Source organism: Hemibagrus wyckioides, linkage group LG22 (genome assembly GCF_019097595.1).
Source record: "Hemibagrus wyckioides isolate EC202008001 linkage group LG22, SWU_Hwy_1.0, whole genome shotgun sequence".
NCBI lineage: Eukaryota > Metazoa > Chordata > Actinopteri > Siluriformes > Bagridae > Hemibagrus > Hemibagrus wyckioides.
Window position 1 is genome coordinate 17,300,396 of NC_080731.1, and position 25,291 is coordinate 17,325,686.

The window sequence follows — 25,291 nt, forward strand, 5'->3', positions numbered from 1 at the left end:
CAGGTTTTGAGAAAAAAAAACCCTTCAAAATTCAGACTTTAAAACGTTAGTACATAGTGTACATTTTTCATCAGTATGTTGAACATTTTTTCAATTAGAGCAAAAAAGCAACATCATACATCCAGTGAAGAATCAATTATTTCTTCCATCACTGTTCTTTAGAAAAAAAAAGAGAAATATTTTTCTCTTATAACGAAAAAAATCTCTTCTTTTTGAATAAAAGCAGGTATTGGAAGAAGAGCTAGACTGCATTCAGAAGATGAAAATAAGGGCTTCAGTTTGCTTGGCAACATGAGCAGTGAGAAAAACCACAGCACGGTCCCTTTATCATGCTTTCTCGCCCCATGAATGGAGACGAGCATGTGTGTATGTGTGTGTGTGTGTGTGTGTGTGTGCGTGACACAAGTGTGTATGTGTGTGACATGAGTGAGTGTGTGTGGGTGACGAGTGTGTCTCAGACAGCTTTACAAAGTGTGATGGAAAGCAGGAACCTTGACACTATGCTTCAGGGCACTTTTTTTTTTGGACATTTTTCATTATTCATACTTAGATATCAAGTATGAATGTGAATTTGGCATTTTATTTTTATTGCTATCTTAAAATAAATAAAAAATAACGGTTTTATTATTTACAAAACCCATCAAAAAAAGACAAGTCAATGAAATTTTCTTTGAATGCTAAGAAAATACGAAACATCCCTGCAGGAGTGACTCAGGATGCAGAACTGTAGAGATGTACTGTACAACCAAACATGATCACATGACCTACAGATTTTTTTTTGGATTTTATTAGTAGAACCAGTGACCAGTTTAATTGGATTAATTCTTCTATTATTATTTTAGATTTTTAAAAATAAATATGTTATATTTTAATTAAGCTGTATGTAGTCTTTTTTGTGAAATTTAGCTATTTATTTAAAAAAATAGAAAAAAATAAAATTTTACACAGATTTTTTTTAAAAAAAAAAGCAAAAATATTACATTTCTCAACAAAATGTGATTTATTACTCGTACTAAACTTTACAGTCCCTTTATACACTTGTAACCTGCACATACTGATCCCATGATAATGTTTACTGTCTGTGATCTTTTGTATGAGGAAGAGGGCAGATTGTACTTTTCTGGAGTGTATAATGCTGCTCCTGATTCCTCTTTACTGATTGGTCGAACATCTGGACATCTCACTACATACAATATTCATAGCATCCATTACATTTCAGCTTTAGTATCTAACTAGATAAATCTTTAATACTTTGTAGCAGCAGATTTTCTTTTTCTCCACACCATCAGGCATCGTCCTGATATTCAAATGCAAGAGCAAAATACAAACAACTTTCTATCCTGTTTCTCTCGCTGTTTCCATGAACAGTAATTGTTTTAAAGCAACCAAAAAGAAGCAGCTGCCAGAATGCTCCTCTTTGCATAATTGGGTTTACAGCAAATATCTTGTGTTCCTATGGCCTATAAAATGTGATTCATGTTAATCGTTTGAATTTGAATTGCTTCCTTCTCCACACCTAATATCTCCTCTACACCTTATTGTGTGTTAGATATGCAAAAGAAATAGTTTCTCTCTCTCTCTCGCTCTCTGCTGGAGCTGAAGGTAGTGATTACAGTATAGTAAATGGACTTCAGTCGTGAAGATACCTAATGGATGGTATAATAGTGGAGAACACTCGCACTTAAAGAAAAATAATTAATATCCCACTTACATGAAGTAGCTCCCGAACAATTGCTATAATGTATGCGTTCTGTTCGAAGGCCAACATATTAAAAAAATGAAATATGATTAACTTTTAGAGTGGTTTTTTTTTTGTACTCTCTTCATAAAAGCAAGTAGGTTTCAAGGTAGGAGAGCAGGTTCTTGAAAATTGACTCACTAATTGCAAACATAACTTTAATGTAAACTTACAATACTACATACAATTGCTTTATTGACATAAGATTTAGTGCATATATTAATAACAGCATATTTGAATAGTTCAATGTATATTTTAAAATGATGCTAAAGTTTTAAAAGGTTAAATGACACCCCTATTCTGGAATCAGCCTTTTTTTTTAAAACAAAAAACTTATTTATTAATTTTATTTATCTTTGCCAGCTGGTGGAAAGGACACCGTTTTATTTAATTTTTACAATTTAGAAATGGTGAGGCAATTAGAAAATCCCAAATGTTTATTGATCACATTAGTCAAGCAATAACAGAGCTGGAAAACAACTTACCAGCTGGCAAAAAAAAAAAGATCTACCAGCTTGACCAGCTTGCCCGTAGTTTGGCAGGTGGTAGCGTTTATACGTTTCATGGAAATATAATTACAAGTATTTTTTTTTTCAGTTCCACAAAACGATTTTTGAGTATAATATCTGTGAAATGGCTTGGTGATTTGATTCCATATGTTTCCTTACTTGAATCAGGAAGTCATACTGAAATGTTTGACTGACAAAATTATATTTCAGCCTAGGATAGAGATACCCTGAGTTTGTTTAAAAAACAAACAAACAAAAAACATGCTCTGTAATAGAGAAGACACACATTCCACCCTAATACAAGTAAATAAACACCGACCATTTCCCCCCTCAAACAGCAAGAGATGCTCAGCTAAAACCTGCAGAAATGAACGATGTTCACTGCTAACGAGCTGTTACTGTAGAGCAAGACACTCCCCTGGGGGCGGGGCAAGTCGATTCTAGGGATCGTTTTAATAGGTGCACACAGTACTAGACATGTCGAGTCGTGAGAATTGTTTTCATCTCTTTCTTGGAAGTGAATTAAATCTACTTTTTCTGATCCTATTTCTCCCTACATATTGTCATACTGAAGTCCATACCACTACAAGGAAGTTGAATTACTTTCCACCTCAGGAAAACCATATTTCTAATATTTTCAAAAAAAAAGAAAGACAAGTTAAAGTGAGTATTGTACATATAGTCGTTTCGCTGAGGTGAATTAATTTCACTTCATTTGGTTTCTCTGGTTGCTAGCTAGCAGCAGAATTGACGGCTTCCTTTGCGCGCGAGACACCGAAACAACTGCTTCTGATGCTGATGCTGCTGCTCACTTACTTTGCCCCGCCCACCCCGGCGCGCTATTGGCTAAGACGTATCGCTCAGTACCACTCACGTCAACTTGCTATTGGATGCTTGTCCCACGTGTGAAGCTTGAAAGTGCGAAGAGGCAGCTCGCGAGCTGGAGTTCAGCACTCGCAACTGGGAGCGGAGTGATGATGACAGTTGGATAGCTTCGGCTTCAGTATGTGAACTTATCTTTTTTTTTTTTTTTTTTAAATCCCATCCCTCCTTCTTCGCTTTACATTTGGGAAAACACTTCACTGACGCCACTGAAGGTGTAGAAAGAAGGGAAATGTTGCGAATTTGAGGAGGAAAAGACGACAGAGATGCGAGCTCTGAGTATCAGCGGACGCTGTTGGGACGTCGCCTGGCTTCTCCTCCTGTGCGCGAAGTGCGCGTGCGGCCGAGGTAAGAGGAATGAACTAGATTTTATTTATTTACTTTTAAAGAGAAAACATGTACAAACATATTGTTTAAAAACTGTGTAGAATTAATTTCCTGGATTCACAACACACAATAGTTCTTGAGTCAGGGGCATTCCTGAGTCTTTTATTTAGAGCGCACCAGGACGTGATTGTTGGCCCGCGCGGGCTGATTACGGATGTTTATACTTCTGTAATATAAATGAATGAACCGCTAACACAATATGGAAATGTCTATACAGCTGTGTAAACACAGATGGTTAATAAACAAGAGTGATCTAGATGGTTTATTACATGTAATACAGTATGTCTCGCGCACAGTTGGACGCAACAGGCGCGCGTGCACCAGCCTCATCATCGTTATGCATGAGGAATGAGCATTATTATATTACACTGATCCAGTGATAGTTCCTCTTTTTGTGGTGGTGCCCGAGCCACTGCAGTGCCTCCTCACAGATCACCTCTCAGATCGAGAGTAAAGTCCTGCATACGGATCGAATCCAAGTTCACACAGTGCCTTCCAGATCCATCACCACCTTCATGCAATGCATCACACACCCATACAGTGTGCATACAATACTCAGGGGGAGGCTACAAAACAAAAGCTTTTACAGTCTTGAATGAACACCTACAGTGTTCGTGTGTGTAAACGAGCTCGCCTGCAGTGTTTTATTGGAGGAATGGATTACTCCCACCTACAGTATGGAATTAAACTCTTGGCGTTGGGTTGAAGACGTCCCACTCGTTCACAAGACATGGGAAAGTTCATAGCTTGTCATCTCACGAGGCATGACGAAGGAATTATATCAGTAGATGGAAAAGAAATCCATCGCCATTGATGGATAGGGTGTAACTGTTCAAAAAAAAAAGAAGGGGGGTGGGTGGGGTTATAATTATCATCAACTTCTGAATATTTTTCTCCTGGAATGACTTTGTGAATGAGTTTGTATTATGGTTTTACAAAATTAAGGCTGATATTAGCTATGCTTAAATTGAACATAATCACAATCCAAAACATTTCTGATCTGATGATTGGTCACCTCGTTGCTTGCGTTTTGTTGCCGGAGACACGGAAGGTCATCTCCAATCAGAGAAGTGCTCACTTTAAATCTTTCCCGTTGTAGTTCCTGGAGGTGCTACGGATTTTTCTGTTGCAGTGGCTAATTTCCAAAACAATTTCTTAACCAATCTTACCGTCAAATATTGTATTCCAAGTGTCTAAGAATTGCTGTCTCACCTTACACCAGGAGATATCTGAGAAATCCTGCTTTCTCCTGAAAAGAAACAAGAGCTCTCGGAGCTCACGTGAAAGAATGGGGCCTGATCAACTGGCTGTGGTGTTTTTTTTCTTGCACTATTTTGTATTTTGTGAAGAAAGATGGAGGAATTGGTTAAGGAAACATAAGCAGTGAGGACTGACTGTTCTGCCAAGAGTACTGGTGCAGTTTGGACTATTTGTTTGTGCTTATAGTAGTTTCTTCTTAGATATGCTGTTCTTGCTTGAAAACTGTCTCAAAAAAATACTTTTTAGCAGTTTGTCATCAAACTCCTGGGTCCAAGTTTCATGTAGTAACAATTTTGACTCTTTACTCAATGTTACTGAGTCTTTTTTTTTTCATCTGCACTAACGAGAAGAAATTAGTAAAAAAAAATGCCCTGCCTTCTGTAGCTGACTCAGCAGCCAATCACATGCAAGAACTGTAAATAAATAAATAAATTAATTTTCCCCCTTGGGCTGATTAGTTAAGTTAAAAAAAAAAGGTCAAGAAACAAAAGTTAAATATTGATAGATGAAACCCATTGATGTGTTTTGTTTCTAGACATTAATGTTTCCAAAGTAAAAGGGAAGTTCTGTCACTGCTCAGTGACGCTAGCTGCTTATCCAGACGTTTGTAAGCAACACGTTTTAATCACCGTGACCTTTAACCTCGAAGATGTCTGCACTCGAGTGTTAAACGACGCTCTTCACTTTTCCTGCTTGCGCGAGCAGTAAGTGTAGCAGCGTGAACTAAACCCCACTGTGATGATTTAACGTTAGTGTTGTAGATTAGCATGTATAGGGCTGACTTCTCTTCCCCGGAATTAACAATCTCCAGTAGCGATGATTTAACGCCGAACGCAGGAGGCAGTGCCACCATGTTAGAGTTAATTCCTCACGTCCGGTGTTAATTCCGTCTTCCTATTCCTCCTCATAAGTTTTAGCTGTCGTCCCGCCACAGCTTCCGGAAGTTTCCATCTACACACTCAGCAGGGTAGACTAGTGTGTGAGGAATGTGATTAAAAAATTATAATCTGTGAGGTCATTTTCACACATGAAGGGCTTTTTTTGGATTCGTCACCCTTTAATATTAATCAGCCATCCATATCCAAGTGTGTGTGGCTTAGGACAAAGACAAAACCCTCAAGGACGTTGTCTTATCATGATCTGAGCGAACGTTTATGTTTCATCCAAGGCTGGAAAAGGACAGCAAAAAAGTGCGCAGCCTGCAGGGTGAAGGTCGAGGCAAGTCGTCTCCACGCCCGCTCCCGAATCCATCACCTGCGCCCGGTGTGTGTGTGTGTGTGTGTGTTCGCATTTACATTTAAATGAAACCAAACGAGCGAACATCGGCAGATGAAATACAGTAGCGGCACAGCTAATAAAAAAGCTCCACCGCCGCCTTGGTTCTTGGAGGGCTGATCTCACCATGAAGCAGTGTCATTTAGACGGAGTAATTTACGAGTGACAATGTCGCCTCTGGTTACTGCAGAGCTGTGGCACGAAAAAAACAGCCGGATAAATCCGGACACGGGCTTCTGACCTACCCGTGGCCTTATCAGCGCGCAGCAAGTAAATGATGTCGCAGCATATCGGTGTCACAACCCAGCTGATTAGTCATATCTACTCTAAAAACGGTGCGGCCTGCTCCTGTGAGTGACCCCAATTCGTTTAGAACGCCCACGCTCGGTCCTGCTCTGTTCAGGCTAACGTTTTCACCAGACCATCTGCATCAGATTAGCATCTCTGGTCCTATTGTTGCTCTAGAAGTGATGAAGCGTTTCATTAATCAAAGCTATGAGAGATAATCCATCTCGAAACCCGTCTCTCTGTGGCTTTTTATTCACGTTCAGTTCCCTAGTGTGTCACGTCGGCCTGTTTTTATATCCAAAACAATTTCAGCCGAGCCGTTGACTTCCAAGGATCTGACCTCATGACCTTCAGATTAAAGTCAAATCTGTAGCTGCCTTTTAGGATTGTGTGTCCATGTGTGTATTGTGTTACACTGGCATGGAATTTGCTCTTCTTCTTCTTTTTAAAGATTACTTTCTAATACTGACTCAGATATTCAGCTAAATTCTCTGATCTCACTGGAAACTCGATCCCAGGAAATAACAAAATAATAATAAAAAAATGAAAAACTCCTTCTAGAAACTGAGCTGGAAATGAATATAAAACTCCAGTTGTTGGCTGTTGGGATGGGAAGCTTAGCCCTAATTGGTTGCTGTGATGATGAAGGCAGGAACCGCAGCCTGGATGTTGAGGTGAAAACTAGGTTTGCTTTTGGTTAATTGTGAGCGTTAGTGTTCGACTCTTGTCTCTGCTTCAGCGCAGCTCTAGATCATGCGCTTTTGTTAGCTGTGTGGATTCTACTGTATTCCAGATGTCACAATATCTCTCCTTGATTTTTTTTTTTTTTTGTTGTTGTTTTATTTTCCTGAGACGTTGAAGTGAGAAGCCACTATGAGGAATTGGAGGAGCTTCAGGCTCAGGGAAGTGGTAGCTCAGTGATTAAGGTGTTGGACTACTGATCACAAGGTTGTGAGTTTGAATTCCACCAAGCTGCCACTACTGCACCCCTGAGCAATGCCCTTAATCTTCAAATGTATAAAAAATAAGATGAATATAAGTTGTGTCAAATGCCATAAAGGGAAGATTTGGTCTAGAATGACCTTAAGACAGGTGCACATTTCCAAAAGGTGTAAGTGGAGAATTACTGTATGTACAATATTAACAGCTCTACCATGAGACTGGTGTTTATTTACGCCAATTTATTCTGAACGTGTCAGAAGTCTGAAGCTAGGACGCGCAAAGTCTCCAGTGGATGCAGCAGAGACACAGCAGTTTGATGGAGCCGTGACAGACAGCGTCAGTTCGGCTGCTGTCATCTCCATTCTCTCTCTCTCTCTCTCTCTCTCTCTCTCTCTCTCTCTCTCTCTCTCTGCAGTCACTCTCAGTCTTTCCCCTGCCCTTCCCAAGACTATTGAAGATGATTACAAGCCAGCGCAAGAGATAAAAATCTAATAGAGGGTGAAAATCAATAACGAAAATATGAGGAACAGCACACAGTAGAGGACTCGCTGTGTGTGTGTGTGTGTTGTGTGTGTGTGTGTGTATGTGTGTGTGTGTTTGTGTGTGTGTGTGACCAAAAGGGTGAGCAAAGTGTGCTATGCAAGGGATTATCTGTATTAAGAATAACTGCAGTTTACCTCCGTAATTATCATGTAAGCTAATCTGTCTGTCTGTCTATTTGTCTAGCACTGACTATCTATCTATCTATCTATCTATCTATCTATCTATCTATCTATCTATCTATCTATCTATCTATCTATCTATCTGTCTGTCTGTCTGTCTGTCTGTCTGTCTGTCTGTCTGTCTGTCTAGTATCTGTAGAGGACCTCAGTCTTTATTTTAGGTAGTAAAACCGATGTGCAGTGTTTCTAGACTAACAGCATATTTTAGATTGAAATGTTCAGCAGAAATGTAAGCAAACCTGTCTGTCTCATCTACTATAGCAAGTGAGACAGACAGCAAGAGACAGAGAGGCAGGCAGAGAGAGAGAGAGGCAGGCAGGCAGAGAGAGAGTGAGAGAGAGACAGGTCGACACTGAGAAATAGGGAGACAGACAGCAAGAGGCAGACGGGCACAGAGAGAGGGGGAGATGAACAGAGAGAGAGAGAGAAAGAGACAGACAGAGATTAGGAGAGAGACAGAGAAGAGGGAGACAAAGAGAGTGAGAGACAGAGACAGAGAGAGAAGCAGGGTGGGGGGTGGATGAGAGAGGGGTCTGAGCGAAAGAGATAAAGAGAGAGAGAGAGTGAGACAGGCAGAAAGAGAGAGACAAACAGGTAGGCAAAGAAAGAGTGAGACAGACAACACAGAGAGAGGGGGAGACAGACAGACACGGGGGGCAGACAGACACAGAGAGAGGGGGAGACAGACAGACATGGGGGCAGCTAGACAGAGAGAGAGGGGGAGACAGACAGACACAGATAGATAGAGAGAGAGAAAAATAGGGAGACAAAGAGATGGAGAGACAGACAGATGGAGAGAAGCGGGGTGGGGGTGGATGAGAGGGGATCTGGGTTGGAGAGCTCTGACCTTCACTTCTCACACGATGTTGATTTACCGCAGTCTTGTTGGAAAGCAACTCGGCTTATTAGAGCTGGCAGGGAAATGGGCGAGTTTCATTCCATTGTTGTCCTTGGTGAAGTTTTCTATATTAAGGTGACTTGATACGATCAAAACAATTCCGTCTTCTTTCAGGACACGTGACGGTAAAGAACTGAAACTAAAGAAACTACTGAAAGCCTCTGCAGCTGTACACAGTGACGTCTCTCTAAAACGTGAAACTGGGCGATTATTTACATCACATGTGGGCGGAGTCATCCTGGAAGAGACTGCACCCTCCAGCGCAGAAGTGTTTCCTCACGGGAGAAAGGCAAACTGATGATTACAAAAACCATAAATGATTACAAACCATGCGTGTGAAATAAGTAAATGCCCCCCCCTTAATTTCCTAAAGTGTCTGAGTTTCTAAAATATGCAGAAATGTGTGGCCCTTCGCCTGATAGCTACATATCCCATAATCCAGTGTGTCAGCAGCCTGTCTCTATGTCTCTAAAACCCAAGCAATTGTTTTGGGGGTTTTTTTTTGGACTCAAGATTCTGATGAGAAATAACTGGTGCGCTCACAAAACATTCATTCGCTTCTCCCCAGCACTGCGTTATTCCATCTCGCCTAAAGGACTTTGGGGATTAGCTGCCATTAGCATACGTTGGTATCTTGGCAACGGCGTGACACATTGCACCCCTCAGGGCGTGTCTCAAACAATTCCGTTACTTCAACGCACTGCCTGAGACGGAGACAGGCACCGAGGATTCGTGTTTCACACACATCCCAAATCTCAGTGTGTTGATTACTGTTTATCCTTCATCAGTCTCGGTTTCAGAACACACCACTGCCATACCCGAGACGCCCCATAAGTGTTCCTTTTCCTTAAAACCTATTACGTTGCTAGTATTTATTACATTATGAGCTGAAAGAGAGAGCGTAGTATGTAATAAGGCGAGGCAGGACACTGGAGAGAGAGAGTTTTTAGGACAAGGACAACAATCAGAGTTCTAGTATGTAGTGCAGGTCATTTAGGCAACTTGTAGGGAACAATATGGAACTGGAACAATAGGCAACAAGAATGATCAATGCAAAAATGTGCAGTAAGACTTCATAATGCGACAAATAATTAATGGCTAAAGCCAGTGATATGAAAAGAGCAGAGACTGAATCCAAACAAACATAAGCCCTTGGAGGACAAAGAACAAGAGCAGGAAGTAGGAGGTAAAAATATGGAGTGTTTACAAAAGTAAACCTAAATCCAGCTCAGCGGTGGTTCCTTTTGCTTGCTGAAAAACTGGAGATTGTAAGTCACAGCCGGCTGGTTACTCACACGAGTAGTGTATCTACTAGCTTTTTTTTTTTTCTTTTTGCAGATGGCGCTCAGCAGATGAGCTTTTTATCAGCCTTGTTTATCGGCTCTCAAAGCGGGCCCTCGTCCGACCCTCAGCGTTATTTACAGCTCTGCAGAAAAACCCCGCCGTCCTCCTCCAACTCCGTTTACACACACGTCATAAAAGCCAACGAGAAACGGCCCGAGGGTTTCTTTCCCTCGTTCGCCTTGATGTATGAGTTTGTTCGGACCTTTATGAGATTTTTTTTTCCCCGAGCTTGTGACGCCACCCGAAGTTTGTGCCGTAACGTCTTCGAAGCCGCAAAGCCGAGAACTTCTTATTTGCCGTTTGGTTTTAAACTGCCACAGAACTTTTTTCCACTTGAAGTACTTCTTTAGGTTAAATTAGACCATGGAGATCTTGTCCGCTTGTTCGGGGGAATACGTTTCAATTTGTGTGACGTTTTCAGGAAAGCATTATTGTTCAGTTAAAGCTTAAAAACTAAGTAAACAAGAATAAACAGACTGAGAAGCAGCATCACTTCATTCTTCTTTACTGCCTTCCTGAACTTGTAGTGAGTGTTTCTCTTACTGGTGCTAGCAATTTATTTATTGCTACTTACTCATCCACATCGATGTATTAGTTAATTCGGATGCCTCGGAGCCAGCGTCCAGCTCTTCTCTAAAGCCGACATAGACGGCAGACGTTTTGCCTAATTTGGCATCATCACTTGCTCCTACGCTGTGCCCCTGCATTTTATAGGTATTAAACCAAATGCTGAGGAAATAAAAACACCAGAGTTTCAGTGTAGGTGCGAACAGGCGGTAAGCTATCACCTGCTCGATCTCTGTCTCTGTCTCTCTCTCTCTCTCTCTCTCTCTCTCTGACATACGGAGGCTAAGCTGTGCTCAGAAGTGCTGAGAGAGAAACACGGAGAAACCGTGACGGTGTGTGTGTGTGTGTGTGTGTGTGTGCAGGTAACACGCAGTGCTGAAAACACACACACGCTGAGATTTTTCTTACTTTTTGGTTCATTCTTTTATTTCACCAGTGCTTGTGTTGCCTCATTTTATTCAACACTCCCTCATTCCTCTGGAGCTTTATATACATCAAAGAATTTCATTTCAAAGTTCCTAAAAGATATTAAATCTATTCATTTTCCCCTCTTTGACCCTTTCATGACGAAATGCATCCTAAAATTTCATCATTTCAAAGTGTTTCTATTTCTACCTTTTTGTTTTTCTCCTGCATGGCATGTTTTATTTTTTTACTCATTTAAATTCCTGATTAAGAAAAAAAAAAAAAATCAGTTTACAATGATGATTAAAAAAATGTATTAAAAAAAAAAAAGCAAATTAAACTTTTTTTAAAATTATTATTTCACTTTAATGTTTCTGTAGAAAGTAATAATGCTCTTGTGATATATTTTATCCCTGAAAGCTGCACAAATCCTCCTGGGAAGTTTGAAAAGTCGTAATTAGGACATTTCATATGTTTATGTCGCTCTGGTCTGAAGACCACTGGAGCTGCACCTTTGCTTAATTAACTACAGCTAAAGGTTTTTTACTCTACTTCTGCAGCAAAAAAAAAAAAAAAAGAAAAGAAAATGAAGAAAAATAGTCCGGTGTGTTTGCCTTTGTTTTTAATCCATTTATGAAGCCACTCTACACATCCATCGACGCCACTGACCCCAAGTCAGAAACATGGTGCTTTTTGACAAATGGAGCAAAATATAGATTGAAAGGCAAACAGATTCAATTTCAAGATGATTACTGCACCTTAAAGTCATATTCCGGGTGATGCCATACAGTTAGTAAGCACTTAAACATCCATAGCATGAACAATTAACATCCAGTTAACAGCTTGAGATGCACCAAATGACATCAGTTTAATTAACCCGAAAATTCTGTATTTAAATTCAAATCAAATCATATTGTTAATAGTTATTTAAACTAACACTTATGACTAATTTGTCATCATGAACTTTGTAAAAAATAACACAATTACAGTCTTTTATATCGGGCATTAAAAGTTCCATATGCGTCTGCGACGCCCTCAGCATTTATAAACAGAGTTTATTTACATGCGCCATAATAAGTGTAATTATTTCTTGGGAATCAGCTGCAGGCTGTCCATTAATTACACAAACTATTTATTCGAAAAATTAGCAGCAACAGAGTATAGTTTGAAAAATCTTTGGGATTGGTGAGGCGGGACAAAAAAGATCAGGCAGCTGCTTGATTAGCTACACACACACACACACACACACACACACACACACTGAAAGATAATTGAATTAAAGCTAAAAATACAACGCCAATCCCCAGCAGCTCCGGCTTTTACCGAGTCAAAACCACACGACTCTCCCCATCACTCAGCCTGAAAACCTCCTCTTAATGGAACGTGCCATGTGTGTGGGAGTCACCAGTCACGCCGGTTAAATATAGAGTGAAGCAGGTCAAATAAAAGTGTCGCGCTCATGCTTTTACACAGTAACCTTGACATTTCTGTGATCTTGTCCCTCGTGCCTATTGTCTCCATCGGGGGGTTAATTATCGTTTCACTGCACAAGAACCTTCCCCAGGTTGCATTTTTGTTTTTTGTAGCGTTTTACAAGCTTAGATGTGAAGCAAATTTAAAAAATGCACACTTTTATCCATCACTAATTCTTTTTCTAAATCTTTTTGCTGCTGTAATTGTCTTCATTGTGTTTTTATAGATAGATAGTGTGTGTGTGTGTGTGTGTGTGTGTGTGTGGGTTTAAGTACACCATGGCCCAGATTATATCACTTTATACGTGCATTATCGATCTGTGAAGAGAGTTTAGGTTCCTGAAAAGTAGCACACTGCGGTGGTCAGTGGATATTGGCTCAGCTTTGTATTCTGATTCATTGATTCGTATCACCTAGCCCTGTTTGATTTTGTTTGTATGTATGATATTAATGCTTTAAATGTAGCAAGTGGGGAAAAAAAATCATCATGCTGTAGGATACTGAAATAAAAACATGAAAAAAAGAATTGAATCATGGAACTGTTAAAAAAAAAAAGAATCAAATGCAAATGATTCAATGATTCAAAGCTGGACAGTGAATATTGTCCTAGCATCAAACATAACAGAATACATGCCAAAGTAAGAGTGAGTCGTTTAGAGTAATTTGTTTGTTTCTAATGTAGAATCATACTGTAGGCTACTGTGGATAAAAAAGACTCACTGATTCAGAATTCAATTGTGTTACAATAAAATAAAAAATGAATCGAATCAGATGCAAATGATTCACTGAATCAGAACTGGACAGCAAAGATCGTCATTGCATTAAACATAATTGAATCATGAAAAATGGAACGTTTTTCCGGTTTAGCTCTGCCAGATTCGTCTGACGTTTGACGCTGAATAAACAGCCCTGCGTGACGTTCCACACTCCAGAGAAAGAGTGAGTCGTTAACTAGCAAAGTTCACCTAATCCATCCGGCGTGCTCGCCTAATCCACTCATAATCACATAATCCATCCCGGATCGTTTTGATGGTTTTCTCCACCTGTCTCTGTTTACTCACACGTTCACTGAGAAGCGGTTTTACTGTGCGCTTCTCCGCTGGGATCGTGTAGGTGTGATGATAACAGAGCTGTTGAGTGTGTGTGTGTGTGTGTGTGTGTGTGTGGAAGTGGAAGGAGGTGTGTGCAAACTTTGATCACGATGCTGTTCATTGATTTGTGCACTCCCCCCCCCCCCCCCTGCAGTTTTTGTTCTCTGTTCTTTTTACTGATCCCTCGAGTTGTGGCCTTGACCACTCCGTATCTCCTCCAGCTCATCTCTTTTGCGTGCCTTCTATCTTCCGCAGGAAAAAAAAGAGAACCCACCGCCTTTTTTTTGTACTGTTTCTGCGTGGCCTCGGGCCTTTTCCGTTTGTGCTCATTCCAAGTTTCGATCTTCGCCGGCCTTTTCGCTTTGTAGCGAGGCCAAAGTGCCACGAGAGCGGTTTTCTAGTAGGCAGAGCCGCCTCTCACCAGCATCACGCCCCTCTTTGTTGGTTTAACCTCCACCTACATCACTGCAAACGCTAATTTCTCATCTTTTGAAGCTGGAGTTAGAATTTAGAGAATTACTGGAAGAGTGCTAATGGTTGGTTTGAAATGAAAATATAGAAGATTTTATGCACTATTTGGACACAAAACAGGGTGTCTTATATTCCTCTCATTTGCTTCAAGATAGCAAAATCTGACACTGGAGAAATCCAAAGCACGGACACTGGAGGCTCCTTCAAAAAAACCCATCTCCTTACATCTAAGACTAAGAATAAAGAATGAAGAAAGACGCGGTCACTCTGCAGGAGTTGTAGGACGACCCCAAAGAAGCAGGAAGTAATTAAGCAAGTAATTAAGCAAGGTGTTTGTTTATCTGATCTGATCTGATTTGTGCATGTGCATTGTCATGTTATTGTCAAGGAAAATATATCAACACCTAGATATTTTCAAACGATGGGTGAAGACCTACCTCTTCCTGAAGCATTTAATAGCGCTTATTTTCTCTGTATTTAAAAAAAAAATTGTGCTATATCTCCTCTCAACAGAGTTTTAGGCTGATGCTATCTTAAGTCTGTGACCTAGTGAACCAGTGTTAATGTATTCATTAATACAGACTTCAAAGCACTTTTGTACATCGCTCTGGATACAGGCGTCTGCCAAATGCATGTGAATGTTCTGACCAACCAGAGTCAACAGCACTGTGATTTAATTACCTTGTTTAATCACAAATAAGGGATGAAGCTTTCACTTCTCCTTTAACCTTTTTTCATGTCTGGGATTAGATATTGTAAACAGGATGCGTTTTAAAGCACATCAGTCTCAACAACAGATGAAAAGACTCGACCCTGGGCATCGCGTCAGAACAAGCTGAAAGCACTTCAACGTCACCATCAGGTCCTAGAGGCTCAGCGGAGCTGAAAGCGGCTGCACGCGTGTCCTTCATGCACCGCTGCAGTGATTTAACAGCATGCAAACGGGAAGGCTGCACTCAAAGACACGCCATCTATCTATCTATCTATCTATCTATCTATCTATCTATCTATCTATCTATCTATCTATGGTTCCCTTCCTACATGCGTAATTTAATAAACCACGGATCAATATAAACAGCTCCCTTTAAATTCAGGGGCAGCAGGCAGAGGGCATTGTACAGTCTTCAGGGGTAAACCTGCTTCACATCATCCAAAACAAATCCAACAAGACGCTCCTCAGTCCAGTGCCTCGACTCCCGGCTAAACACCACTACTAATTGCTGTAGCGCTTTATTACCCGATCAATAACATGGACGTGGTCGCTCAACACGCTGGTTTGTTTGTGTAAATATCTTGATGTATGAATTTTGAATAAAGCATAATTAATGGAAGCACATCGATCACGCGTTAGGTTCTTGGGCTCGGCGTAATTACCACCCGCGCCTCTCTGAAATATTTACGCCATCTCAAGCAAGCGCGTCATCCAGAGCAGCCATGCAGAAATATAAACCGTAGTCCAGCTATTAAATATTAAAAGGGAACATTAATCTAAGGCCTTGTTTTGCGGTGATGGAGGCTGAAGATTGATCGCAAGCACGGTTAAAGCCGCTTTAAAGCGTCTGCGGCACAGGAAGGTCACGCACAGGGTCAGCGTGGTACGAATGGAGAGACGTGACAGATTTTAGTCGTCTGTTCCAACACTGTGGTCAGTTTTATCAACTGGAGAAAATTTTTGTGAAATGTTTTATTTTTTTAAGAGTTATTACAGATTTACAGAATAGAAGAAGCTGATTTGTTGTTATTATATTGAAATTGTATTTTTTTTTCCAGAAAAAAGCTCTTCATTTGAATCCATCTCTTCCTACAAGCAGTTTATCAGTTAAAAGTTACTGTATTATAGTATTTTAGAAACGTTTAATCATGATATGATATTTTTTTTGTGTGTACTGGCCAGAAAAAGAGAACAAATCTTTCACTACTGTTGAGAAGGTGAATACAGCATTTTCATTTTCATTTTTCCTTTTTATTTCTTTTTCTTTTTTTCCCCTAAATTCGGCTCCGGTGTGATTCATTTTGCTCTTCATGTTTGATTTTGTTTGTGGCGACGTTTCAGGCAATAAAAAGCACACTGCTTGTGATTTCATCAGTGTCAGATGAGATGTTTGACTTGGCTGATGAGTCACATTACTCGTCTGTCCTTTTTTTTTTCTTCTTCTGCACTTATTACAGGATGTAGGTCAGAAGCGATACACATGGACACGCTCAGATTCCCGGTTCCCATGGTGAGGAATGATGCTCGGCTGGTTGCATGATTAAGTCCCACTGCGTGTATCTCTGACTCTCAAACACCAGCAGGACGATTTAAATGTAATAAATATGGCGGCCCGCCAGCTTATTTTGACTCGGGCGTCTAGCTGGCTGAAATAGGCTTCGAGGCTTATTGCCTGAGCTTCGTCTTTCCCCTTGGTGTGACCTCATGAATAAATATTGCTCAACCAATTTCTCCAGATTCCACAAGTTCAGAACTGACTTTTTTTGTCCTTCTCAGGTGACCATCGGCAGCCGCTTGACCGCCATCATGTAATTCACAAACAAATCAGGTAGCAACAGGGACAGGGTTTAAGATGGATGGCATGCACACCGCTCGCAATCAGATGCATCCTGGTGGGGATCCGCGTTAATTTGCCATTATTTTCGGCTTTGTGCCATCTCAGGGAGGCGTTAAATTAATGCTCGCACCTTGACGAACACCGGCCCAAAACTAATTGCGTCCACGGCGTGCTTAACACTGCGCTAATCTAAGATCACTTACTGAGCTCCGCTCTGCATAGTGAATCTCTCTCTCTCTCTCTCTCTCTCTCCCTATACTCCCCCTCCCTCTCTGTATCTCTATCTCTCTCTCTCTCTATATATATACAGTATATCTATCTCCCCCTCCCTCCCTCCCTCCCTCTCTGAATTGAAGAACTGTGCGCTGTTAAGCCTGTCAGTGGAAGGTGTGCTAATTGATCCCCTGTAAATCAAACAGAATATTAATTGTCTCACAGTCTGCTTTTAATTCTGTTAATGTGCATGCTAAGAGCAGTGAAGAAAATGACACACACACACAAACACACACACACACACACTCACACAAACACACACACACACTCACACAAACACACACACGCTCAATTTGAACCATCTCAGTTCATTATTAGTGATATTTCGACACATGAAGGCAAACCCACTTGTTTAAGATCTCAGATCTGAATTTTTTCAGTCACCTGAACATTCAAGACATAACCATACATAAAAATAAATAAATAAATAAATAAATAATAAACTGTCACAAAACAGTTTTTTTAAATTAATATTTGAATGTTATTAATATTTAATATTTGCAATAATAACATTTTATTAAGATTTTTTTTTTTTCAGTTACAAATTCTGATTTAATCTCCTTTTTTAACTGAATTCTTAAAATTGATGAAAAGCTAAAAATAATTGCGAATAAAGTTAGAGTTTAATGACAAATATTATTATCCTTCGTTATCAGTGTTACATAAAAACTTTTATTTAATATCCACAAATAGACATTTATATTCAAACTTTTTTTTTGTTTTTTGTGGTTACTTGCTAGCTGTTTGTTTACAAATCCACTTCTTGAGCATCATCGGAATGTCTTCAGTGATCAAAATACAGTGTTTGAGTCCAGTCTTATCTTATTGAACAAAGCTTCATGTTGAATACAGAGATCGAGAGAACCGTAATACATCCACAGAACCTTAGAGGATTTTTTTTTTTTCCTTTTGGACTAGAACATTTTTTTGATCAGTGTTGATGTGTTGGTTGTTTTGCTCATTTCACACAGTTTGATGATCACACTGATGAAACACCAACGACGAGAAAACGTCCATATTTTGGGACTTTTGGAATAAAATATGAGCTTACACACACTACCAGTCAAAAGTTTGGACACACCTTCTAATTCAATGTTTTTTGTTTAGGGATTTATTTTCTACATTCTAGAACAATACTGGAGATTTCAAAACTATGAAATAACACACATGGACTTCAGTAATCCATATGTAATAACAACAAAAAAAAAAACAGTCAGTTGTTATTTTAAGACACGAAGGTCAGGTGTTCTGGAATAGTTCTTGCAAGAACAGTATTGTCGAGTGCATTTGCAAAACCCATCAAGCACCATGATGAAACTGGCTCATATGAAGACCATCCCAGTAAAGCAAGACCAAAACTGACCTCTGCTGCAGAGGAGAAGTTCATTTAGAGTGACCAGCCTCAGAAATCACCAATTCTTAGTCACCAACAGCACCTCAGATTAGAGCCGTTATGAAGGCTTTACAGAGCATCAGTAGCAGACATACCTCAATATCAACTGTTCAAAGGACATTATTGTAGATTTCGGCCGCCTTCAGCATTGTTTTACAATGTAGAAAGAAATACACATCAGGAAAGACCATGGAATTAGAAGGTGTGTCCAAACCTTTGACTGGTAGTGTACATTCATATGCACTTGTCATATACACTGTATTTTTCTCTATGAGGACAAGATTAATTACAAATTCCTAAACTTCCTAAACTAAATTAAACAAAATTAAAATGCATTCAAACAAAAAAAAAATAATTCTTAGGGTTTATTAGGAAGATTGATTGTTGCTAGCCTAATGTCAGTAATATTTAAAGTGAAACAGGAAGTTGGGGCAGGACATATCAAGTGGACCCACCCCAGATTCTAGGGAACGTTTGATTGGACGAAAAATCCAACGAGACACCGAAGTGCAGAATTGATGTCATCAAAATTGTCCATGCACGTCGGTAATAAGTGCAAACAATTTTGAAACGTTTACCAGAAAATGATGATAAATGCATATGATGTGATCATTTCATGCACATCCATAAATCACAGTGCTAATTACCTGGTTAGGAAAACAGGATGTTATCACCTGTGTAATCAGCAGGCCACTCCTACAGGATATTTCCAGAGATCTAAATTAATTAGCTCATAACAGTAACATACAAATGACGCTGTAACATTATTTTTTCTCTCTCTCTCTCTCTTGATCCTGCTGGCATTTCATCGCATCTCTGTTACGAATCGGTGAAGAATAATTAAACCCCCGAGTGGAAGTTAGTGGGAAGAAGAACGGTGTTGATTTTGACGATGTGCGGCTTTCCGGCGCTCCAAGAAAAGGTGCTTTCGCACTCAGCGGGGAAAAGAAAACGTGAAACATGAAGCAGAGTGTAAATTTTCACGTTTGATCAAAAAAAAAAACCCAAGGAAACTGAACTTCACCTGACTTTTTGCTTTAAACAATCTCGCACTACTTTTGAAAAAAAAAATCCAGATTAATCCCAGCTGTCCTTTTCGACGTGGGAAATAATTTGATAAATGACATTTTGTGGCCGCAGCTTCAGGCCCCGGCATCTCGCTTTGATAAATGTTACTTTCCTTGGGTTGTCTTCAGTCAAAGGCCTTTCTTAAAGGCCACCTTCGTCATCATCACCGCTCGCCTTTGATAAGACCGAAGCCGCTACTGTTATTGGAGATGTAAAGAGCGTGGAAGAAACACGCTGACCAAACATAAATGTCAGCATGAACATCGTAGGCGCTCGGCAAGATCTTAAAGACAGACGCGAGATTTCTGCACTTCTGTGATTCCGCCGCATCTGAACTCCATGAACTGATAATGTTGAATATTATGACAGTTTTATTCAGCTGTCAGTCTCTGGGGAAATTAAAGCACTATGTGCAGAATTAAGGATCCAGCCTGAGAAAACCTGTCACATGGTGAGATATTCTGTGACACGTGTGTGTGTGTGTATATATATATATATATATATATATATATATATATATATATATATATAAACACTCAGTGTCCACTTTAATAGGAACACCTGCTCATTTATTTAATTTGAGTCAGAAACCTGGGAAATCTCTTGGGATTTCAAACAACAGTCTCTAGAGTTTTTACAGAATTGTGTGTGTGGAAAAAAAATGGCCAGCTTGGTTCAAGCTGCCAGGATGGATATATATAATCCATATATATCTCCAACCGTGGTGAGGAGAAAAGCATCTCCTGTGAGAATACACAAAGCTTGCGGTGGACGATCTACAACAGCAAAGACCAAATCAGTTTCCTCTCCTTTCAGGCAAGAACAGAAACCTCAGGCTCAGACTCACCTGGACTGGACAGAAAAAGATAAAAAACAAACAAACAAACAAACAAAAAAAATCAGCTGTCCAGTGTCTATCCTCTGATTCTGTTTCTTAGCTGATAAGAGTGGAACCTGATGTGTTCTTCTGCTCTTGTAGCTCATCCACCAGTCATCAAGGTTAGATATTTTATGCATGCTGAGATGCTTTTCTTAATGTCGATGCATCGACTCAAGTAGCAGCAGAAAAACTAAAGGCAAAAAAAACCCTTTTTTTCTTAGTGCCTGTCAGAATTTAGTCATAACAGCATCTGAAAGTTGATGTATGGGTAGATGGTGTGATAAATTGTGTCTAGTAACAGATCAGCAACATTCAGTGTCTTATAAAATGTGCAGACTGAAGGCAGAATGATTCTCTGAAAATCTGTAAACATGTATATTTCAACCATGTAGCTATGTAGAAGTTTCTTCAGTTTGCTCCAGTGTAGTAACTCTTAAAGGTTTGATGCAGATGTTTTTCCAGATGTCCCAATCTCTTCAGCAAGTGATAACGACCCAATGACCCTCTGAGGAACCCTTTTCTAAGAGTGTAAGTGAGGACATAAACGGTAAAACTCAAGGCAGAATATGACAAACGAGTGTCATATAGTGCTTTAGACTTTTGAGGACTGGATGGAGAAACCAGATTTAAGGAGGAAGCGCGTCCCACAACTTTCACATTTACATCATTACGTTGACACTTACCATGCTAGTGCAATTAGGTTAGAGTCTTGGAGTACTATTAAACTAAATCTCTGTTAATGAGAGAAAAAAAACATATGGCAGAGGACTGAGGTACCAGTATAGCTGCTGATGACCCAGGATCAGGAACACCACTGAGGAACAAAGATAGCACCGAGGGACGAGGGACACCACTGAGGGACCAGGACCACCAATGAGGAACAAAAATAGCATTGAGGGACCAGAGACACCACTGAGGGATCAGGGAAGCCATTGAAGAACAAAAATACCACTGAGGGACCAGGGATACCACTGAGGGACAAAAATACCACTGAGGGACCAAGGATACTACTGAGGGACCAGGACCACCACTGAAGAACAAAAACTACCACTTAGGGACCAGGGACACCACTGAGGGACCAGGACCACCACTACAGAACAAAAATACCACTGGGGGACCATGGACACAACAAAGGGACAAAAAATACCACTGAGGGACCAGGGACACTACAGAGGGACAAAGGACACCACTGAGAGACCAGGGACACCAGTGAGGGACCAGAACCACCAGTGAGGAACAGAAACACCACTGATGGACCAGGGACATCACTGAGGGGCCAGGACCACCACTGAAAAACAAAAATACCACTGAGGGACCAGAACCACCACTGAGGAACAAAAATAACACTAAGGAACCGGGACCACCCCTGAGGAATCAGAATCATGACTGAGGAACCAGGATGACCTGTGAGGAACTGCCACTACGGAAAACTGGACCATCACTGAGGAAACACCAGGACCATCACTGAGATACCAGGACAGATGAACCACGATTACTTTATTGAAGCACTGAAATTTCAGAGAAGGACTGTTAATACACTGGGGTTGAGAAAATGTATCGGTGTTTGTGTGTAGTTCTGGACTGGGATGTGGTATAGAGACCTGGAATACAAGAAGAAGAGTCTCTGAATTGATTCCTGCAGGAAAAGGAAGCCAGTGGAATGGACCCGAGTAAGGAAGTGAGATGAGAGAATTGGAGAAGGTAATGAACCATACGAGCAGCAGCTTTATGAATGTTCTGTAGAAGAGGTATAGCATATGAAGTAGAGAGTTAATATTCAAGTCTGGAATACACTGTGGATGTGATGGCAGTTCCATCACCCAAGTCGTATTATTCTGAAGTTATAAAAATGAACCCCGATGGAGCTGCTGGTCAGTGTGCAGGCTGTGCTGAGTTTGTGCAGATATGAAAGAAGTCAAAATGAGCTAAAATGTCATATATAATGCTGAAAATGTCATACGTCAGGAACACTAAGTCAGAAATAGATCACACTTCGATGGATACCCTGATGATTTGGTGTGTGTGTGTGTGTGTGTGTATGTGTAGGTGTTCAGTGTATATTGTATAGCTGGTCAACTGGTGGACAGCAGAATGGATGTGAAAATAGTATTCAAAAGGACTGGACCTAGTACACAGGTCTAGGGAAAAAACTGCAACTCTAGAATATGTTCAGTGTTGTCATTGGTATGTTATGTGATTGTGTACACCTGTTTAGGACCTTTTAGAGTTCCTGACTAGCCTTTGGGAACAGTGCTGATGTATCCCATATAGTCTAGCAACAGTTGAACTTAATCGAAAGGAATCGTGTATCCAGCCCCTGCTTCCACATATTCAGGATTATATGGTGCAAAATTCAGATCCCTCAAATCAGCAGATTAGGGAGAATTTACAAATGAGCAGCTGTTTGTCCATGATGTCAGATGAAGCCTTGTATAAAAGTAGTAAATGTCTCATTATTATTTTTTCCTATTCTAGCATCACACACAACTAAAGTCCAATGAAGATTTCTCCTTTTTTTTCCACCCCTGCTCCTAACACAGCAGCTCAGTACCATAATTGGCCCTTAGTGTGAAAGGAGTAGCGGTGAAGCAGATGCCGAAATGAGATTCAGATCTCGGACTAGAGAGGCAGAGCGGTGGGGAAGTGATGAGGAGTGATAGCGCATCGGAGGACAAAAGTGCCAGTGATTACATTTATTTCCACTGCAGCAGGAGAAAACCTGCTCTGAGCCTGTGATTGCTGCTCTGTACATTTGTGATTCAGGGATTTGGCGTGAGTTTGTATGGTGGAGCGCACACATATACAATACTAATTATAATTTGTCCTCTGTGGGTTACACTGACCAACCCTTCGTTTTTGTGCAGCAGCCCGCTGCATTCTGTGATATGATTGTGCTTGGTGGTTTTACTACAAAGTCTGGCCCTGCATTTGAGCTGAATTTTCATTGAATTCTTTTTTTTTATAAATATAGTTTATTTGGCTTGAGTGTGCCTGGATTATTTACTACACCCACAAAAGCTAATTTTAATTAAACAGCCGTTTTCATGATCGTCGGTCTGCTGTTTTGCCTTCAAAATGTACTTGGAATAGTTTTTATGTCCAGATCTTGTTCCTAGAGCTGAATGTGCAGTGTCAGGCTGTATGTTTCCACATTTAGGTATAAGATTCATAAGTCTATCATAAATTTATTAACAAGTCCACTGGCTCATGTTTTGGTTTGGCCAGAAACCTTAGATCTGCTTCTCTTTGCATCCAGGCTACTGATTTGTCCACCACTGTGCCTGTAATTGGTTACAGAATACACTGTAAGCATGCATATTAAAAAAATATACAGGTAAACAAATTATGTAAATTATATTAAATTATGGCTCGGTCTAAGCAACTTGGGATAAAAGCCTCTGTGAAATTGTGTTTTTTTAAGGTCTAATTGAAAACCTTGTATAAAATAAAGTATTTCCCTCAGCAACAACTCAACCCCAGCTGACTAGAGTTAAAAAAACAAAACAAAAACAACTAGAACTAGAACTTTTGAAAGCACGGTTTGTTTGGTGTTTGTTTTTGTTTTTTTTTGCTTCCTTTTATAAATCCTTCAGTCACGTTTCTGCACTTCACACTTAACGCCGCAGCGCTCACCACTCAACCTCTCCACTTTGCCAATTTTTGCTTTTGTTTCTCCAACGGTACATTTGTGGTTGCTATGGCAGCCCCGCGCTCCTCTGGTAACCATTTTGAGTAATGTGTAGTTCGGTTCATACGGTCATCGTGTGTACAGCATCCTCGTTCGCTCCGTGATTAGCCCTTTAGAAACGACACAACACGAAACGTCCATCTGAAAAGCTGTACTAACAAGTGAGCCGCTTCTCCCGCACACATTACAATTAGCACACGGTCATTTATGTTTAATGTCGCATTGCTATAAATGCCACAAGCAGCAGGCCTGCTCTGGAAAATGCCTGTGGTGACAGATGTTAACGCCCAGGGACTTTTAATCAGTGATTCACTGGACATTTGGGCTATTTGAGGGACGTATTAAACCCTTCATTACAAGCTTGTTCTACAAGTGAGTGAGTCAGAACGAAATATGATGAAACTAATGACAAGGCCGTTATGATTTGAAAGCATTTCAATCCCTCGCTCTTTCCCTGGACATTATTTTTTGAGTCATAAAAGGAAGCGTTGCTCATTTTCAATGTATTATTATACTACAGCAATAGAAAAAAAGAGTGGCATGTTTGTGGAGAAAGATTTAAACCACTACCTAAAACATGGCCATGGCAAACTTGCTTGTTTGCTTCATGAAAGCCAGACTCATTCGTTCACTACATAATTTTTTAGAAGACTTTTCTTATTCACTACATAATTTTTATAAGAATTTCGACAAACTCCATTTGAATTTTAATGTTGCCCCCACACCACCCCCCACCCAGATTAGTATTGCAGACAGATGGTGTCTTGGGTGGCAAACGTGACAGGCAGGCATGATGGATCTCCCTCCGTTATCAGCACGCCGTTCTCTGGCACTGTGTCCCAGGGGAGCAGGGCCACCACGACATTTATTAATCGTCAGTGGATAATTCCTAATAAAAACCCATTCTGCAGCACGGAAACCTGCAGGGAAGGAGCGAGAGAACGAAAGCAAGAAGTCTCTGCAGCCTGACATGAAGCATTACTGTGCCTAGATTCTCCCATGACTCAGAGCTATTACTTGTACGCAAGGAGGATATCGCTGGCACAGCCCTTTTCTCTCAGCCTAATAATTCTCACAAAAAAAAAAAAGAAATCGGCCTACATGTGAGCGTTCAGCAAGCGGGAAGTGGAGAAGAGTTGTGCCATAATCATATTAATGACACAGTCATGTGCTCTTCCCTCCAGAAATG

At 40.4% G+C, this 25,291-nt stretch overlaps 1 protein-coding gene across 2 annotated transcripts in view; it reads left to right on the top strand.

Annotated features, from left to right (window-relative positions):
• The first annotated feature begins 3,203 nt into the window (after positions 1-3,203).
• unc5db (unc-5 netrin receptor Db) overlaps positions 3,204-25,291 on the top strand; it is a 141,000-nt gene continuing 118,912 nt past the window's right edge. For both annotated transcript variants that reach the window (XM_058375278.1, XM_058375279.1), the window contains exon 1: positions 3,204-3,477. In XM_058375278.1, the coding sequence (XP_058231261.1) occupies positions 3,396-3,477 (82 nt within the window). In that variant the 5' untranslated portion in view covers positions 3,204-3,395. The remainder of the gene's footprint in view (positions 3,478-25,291) is intronic.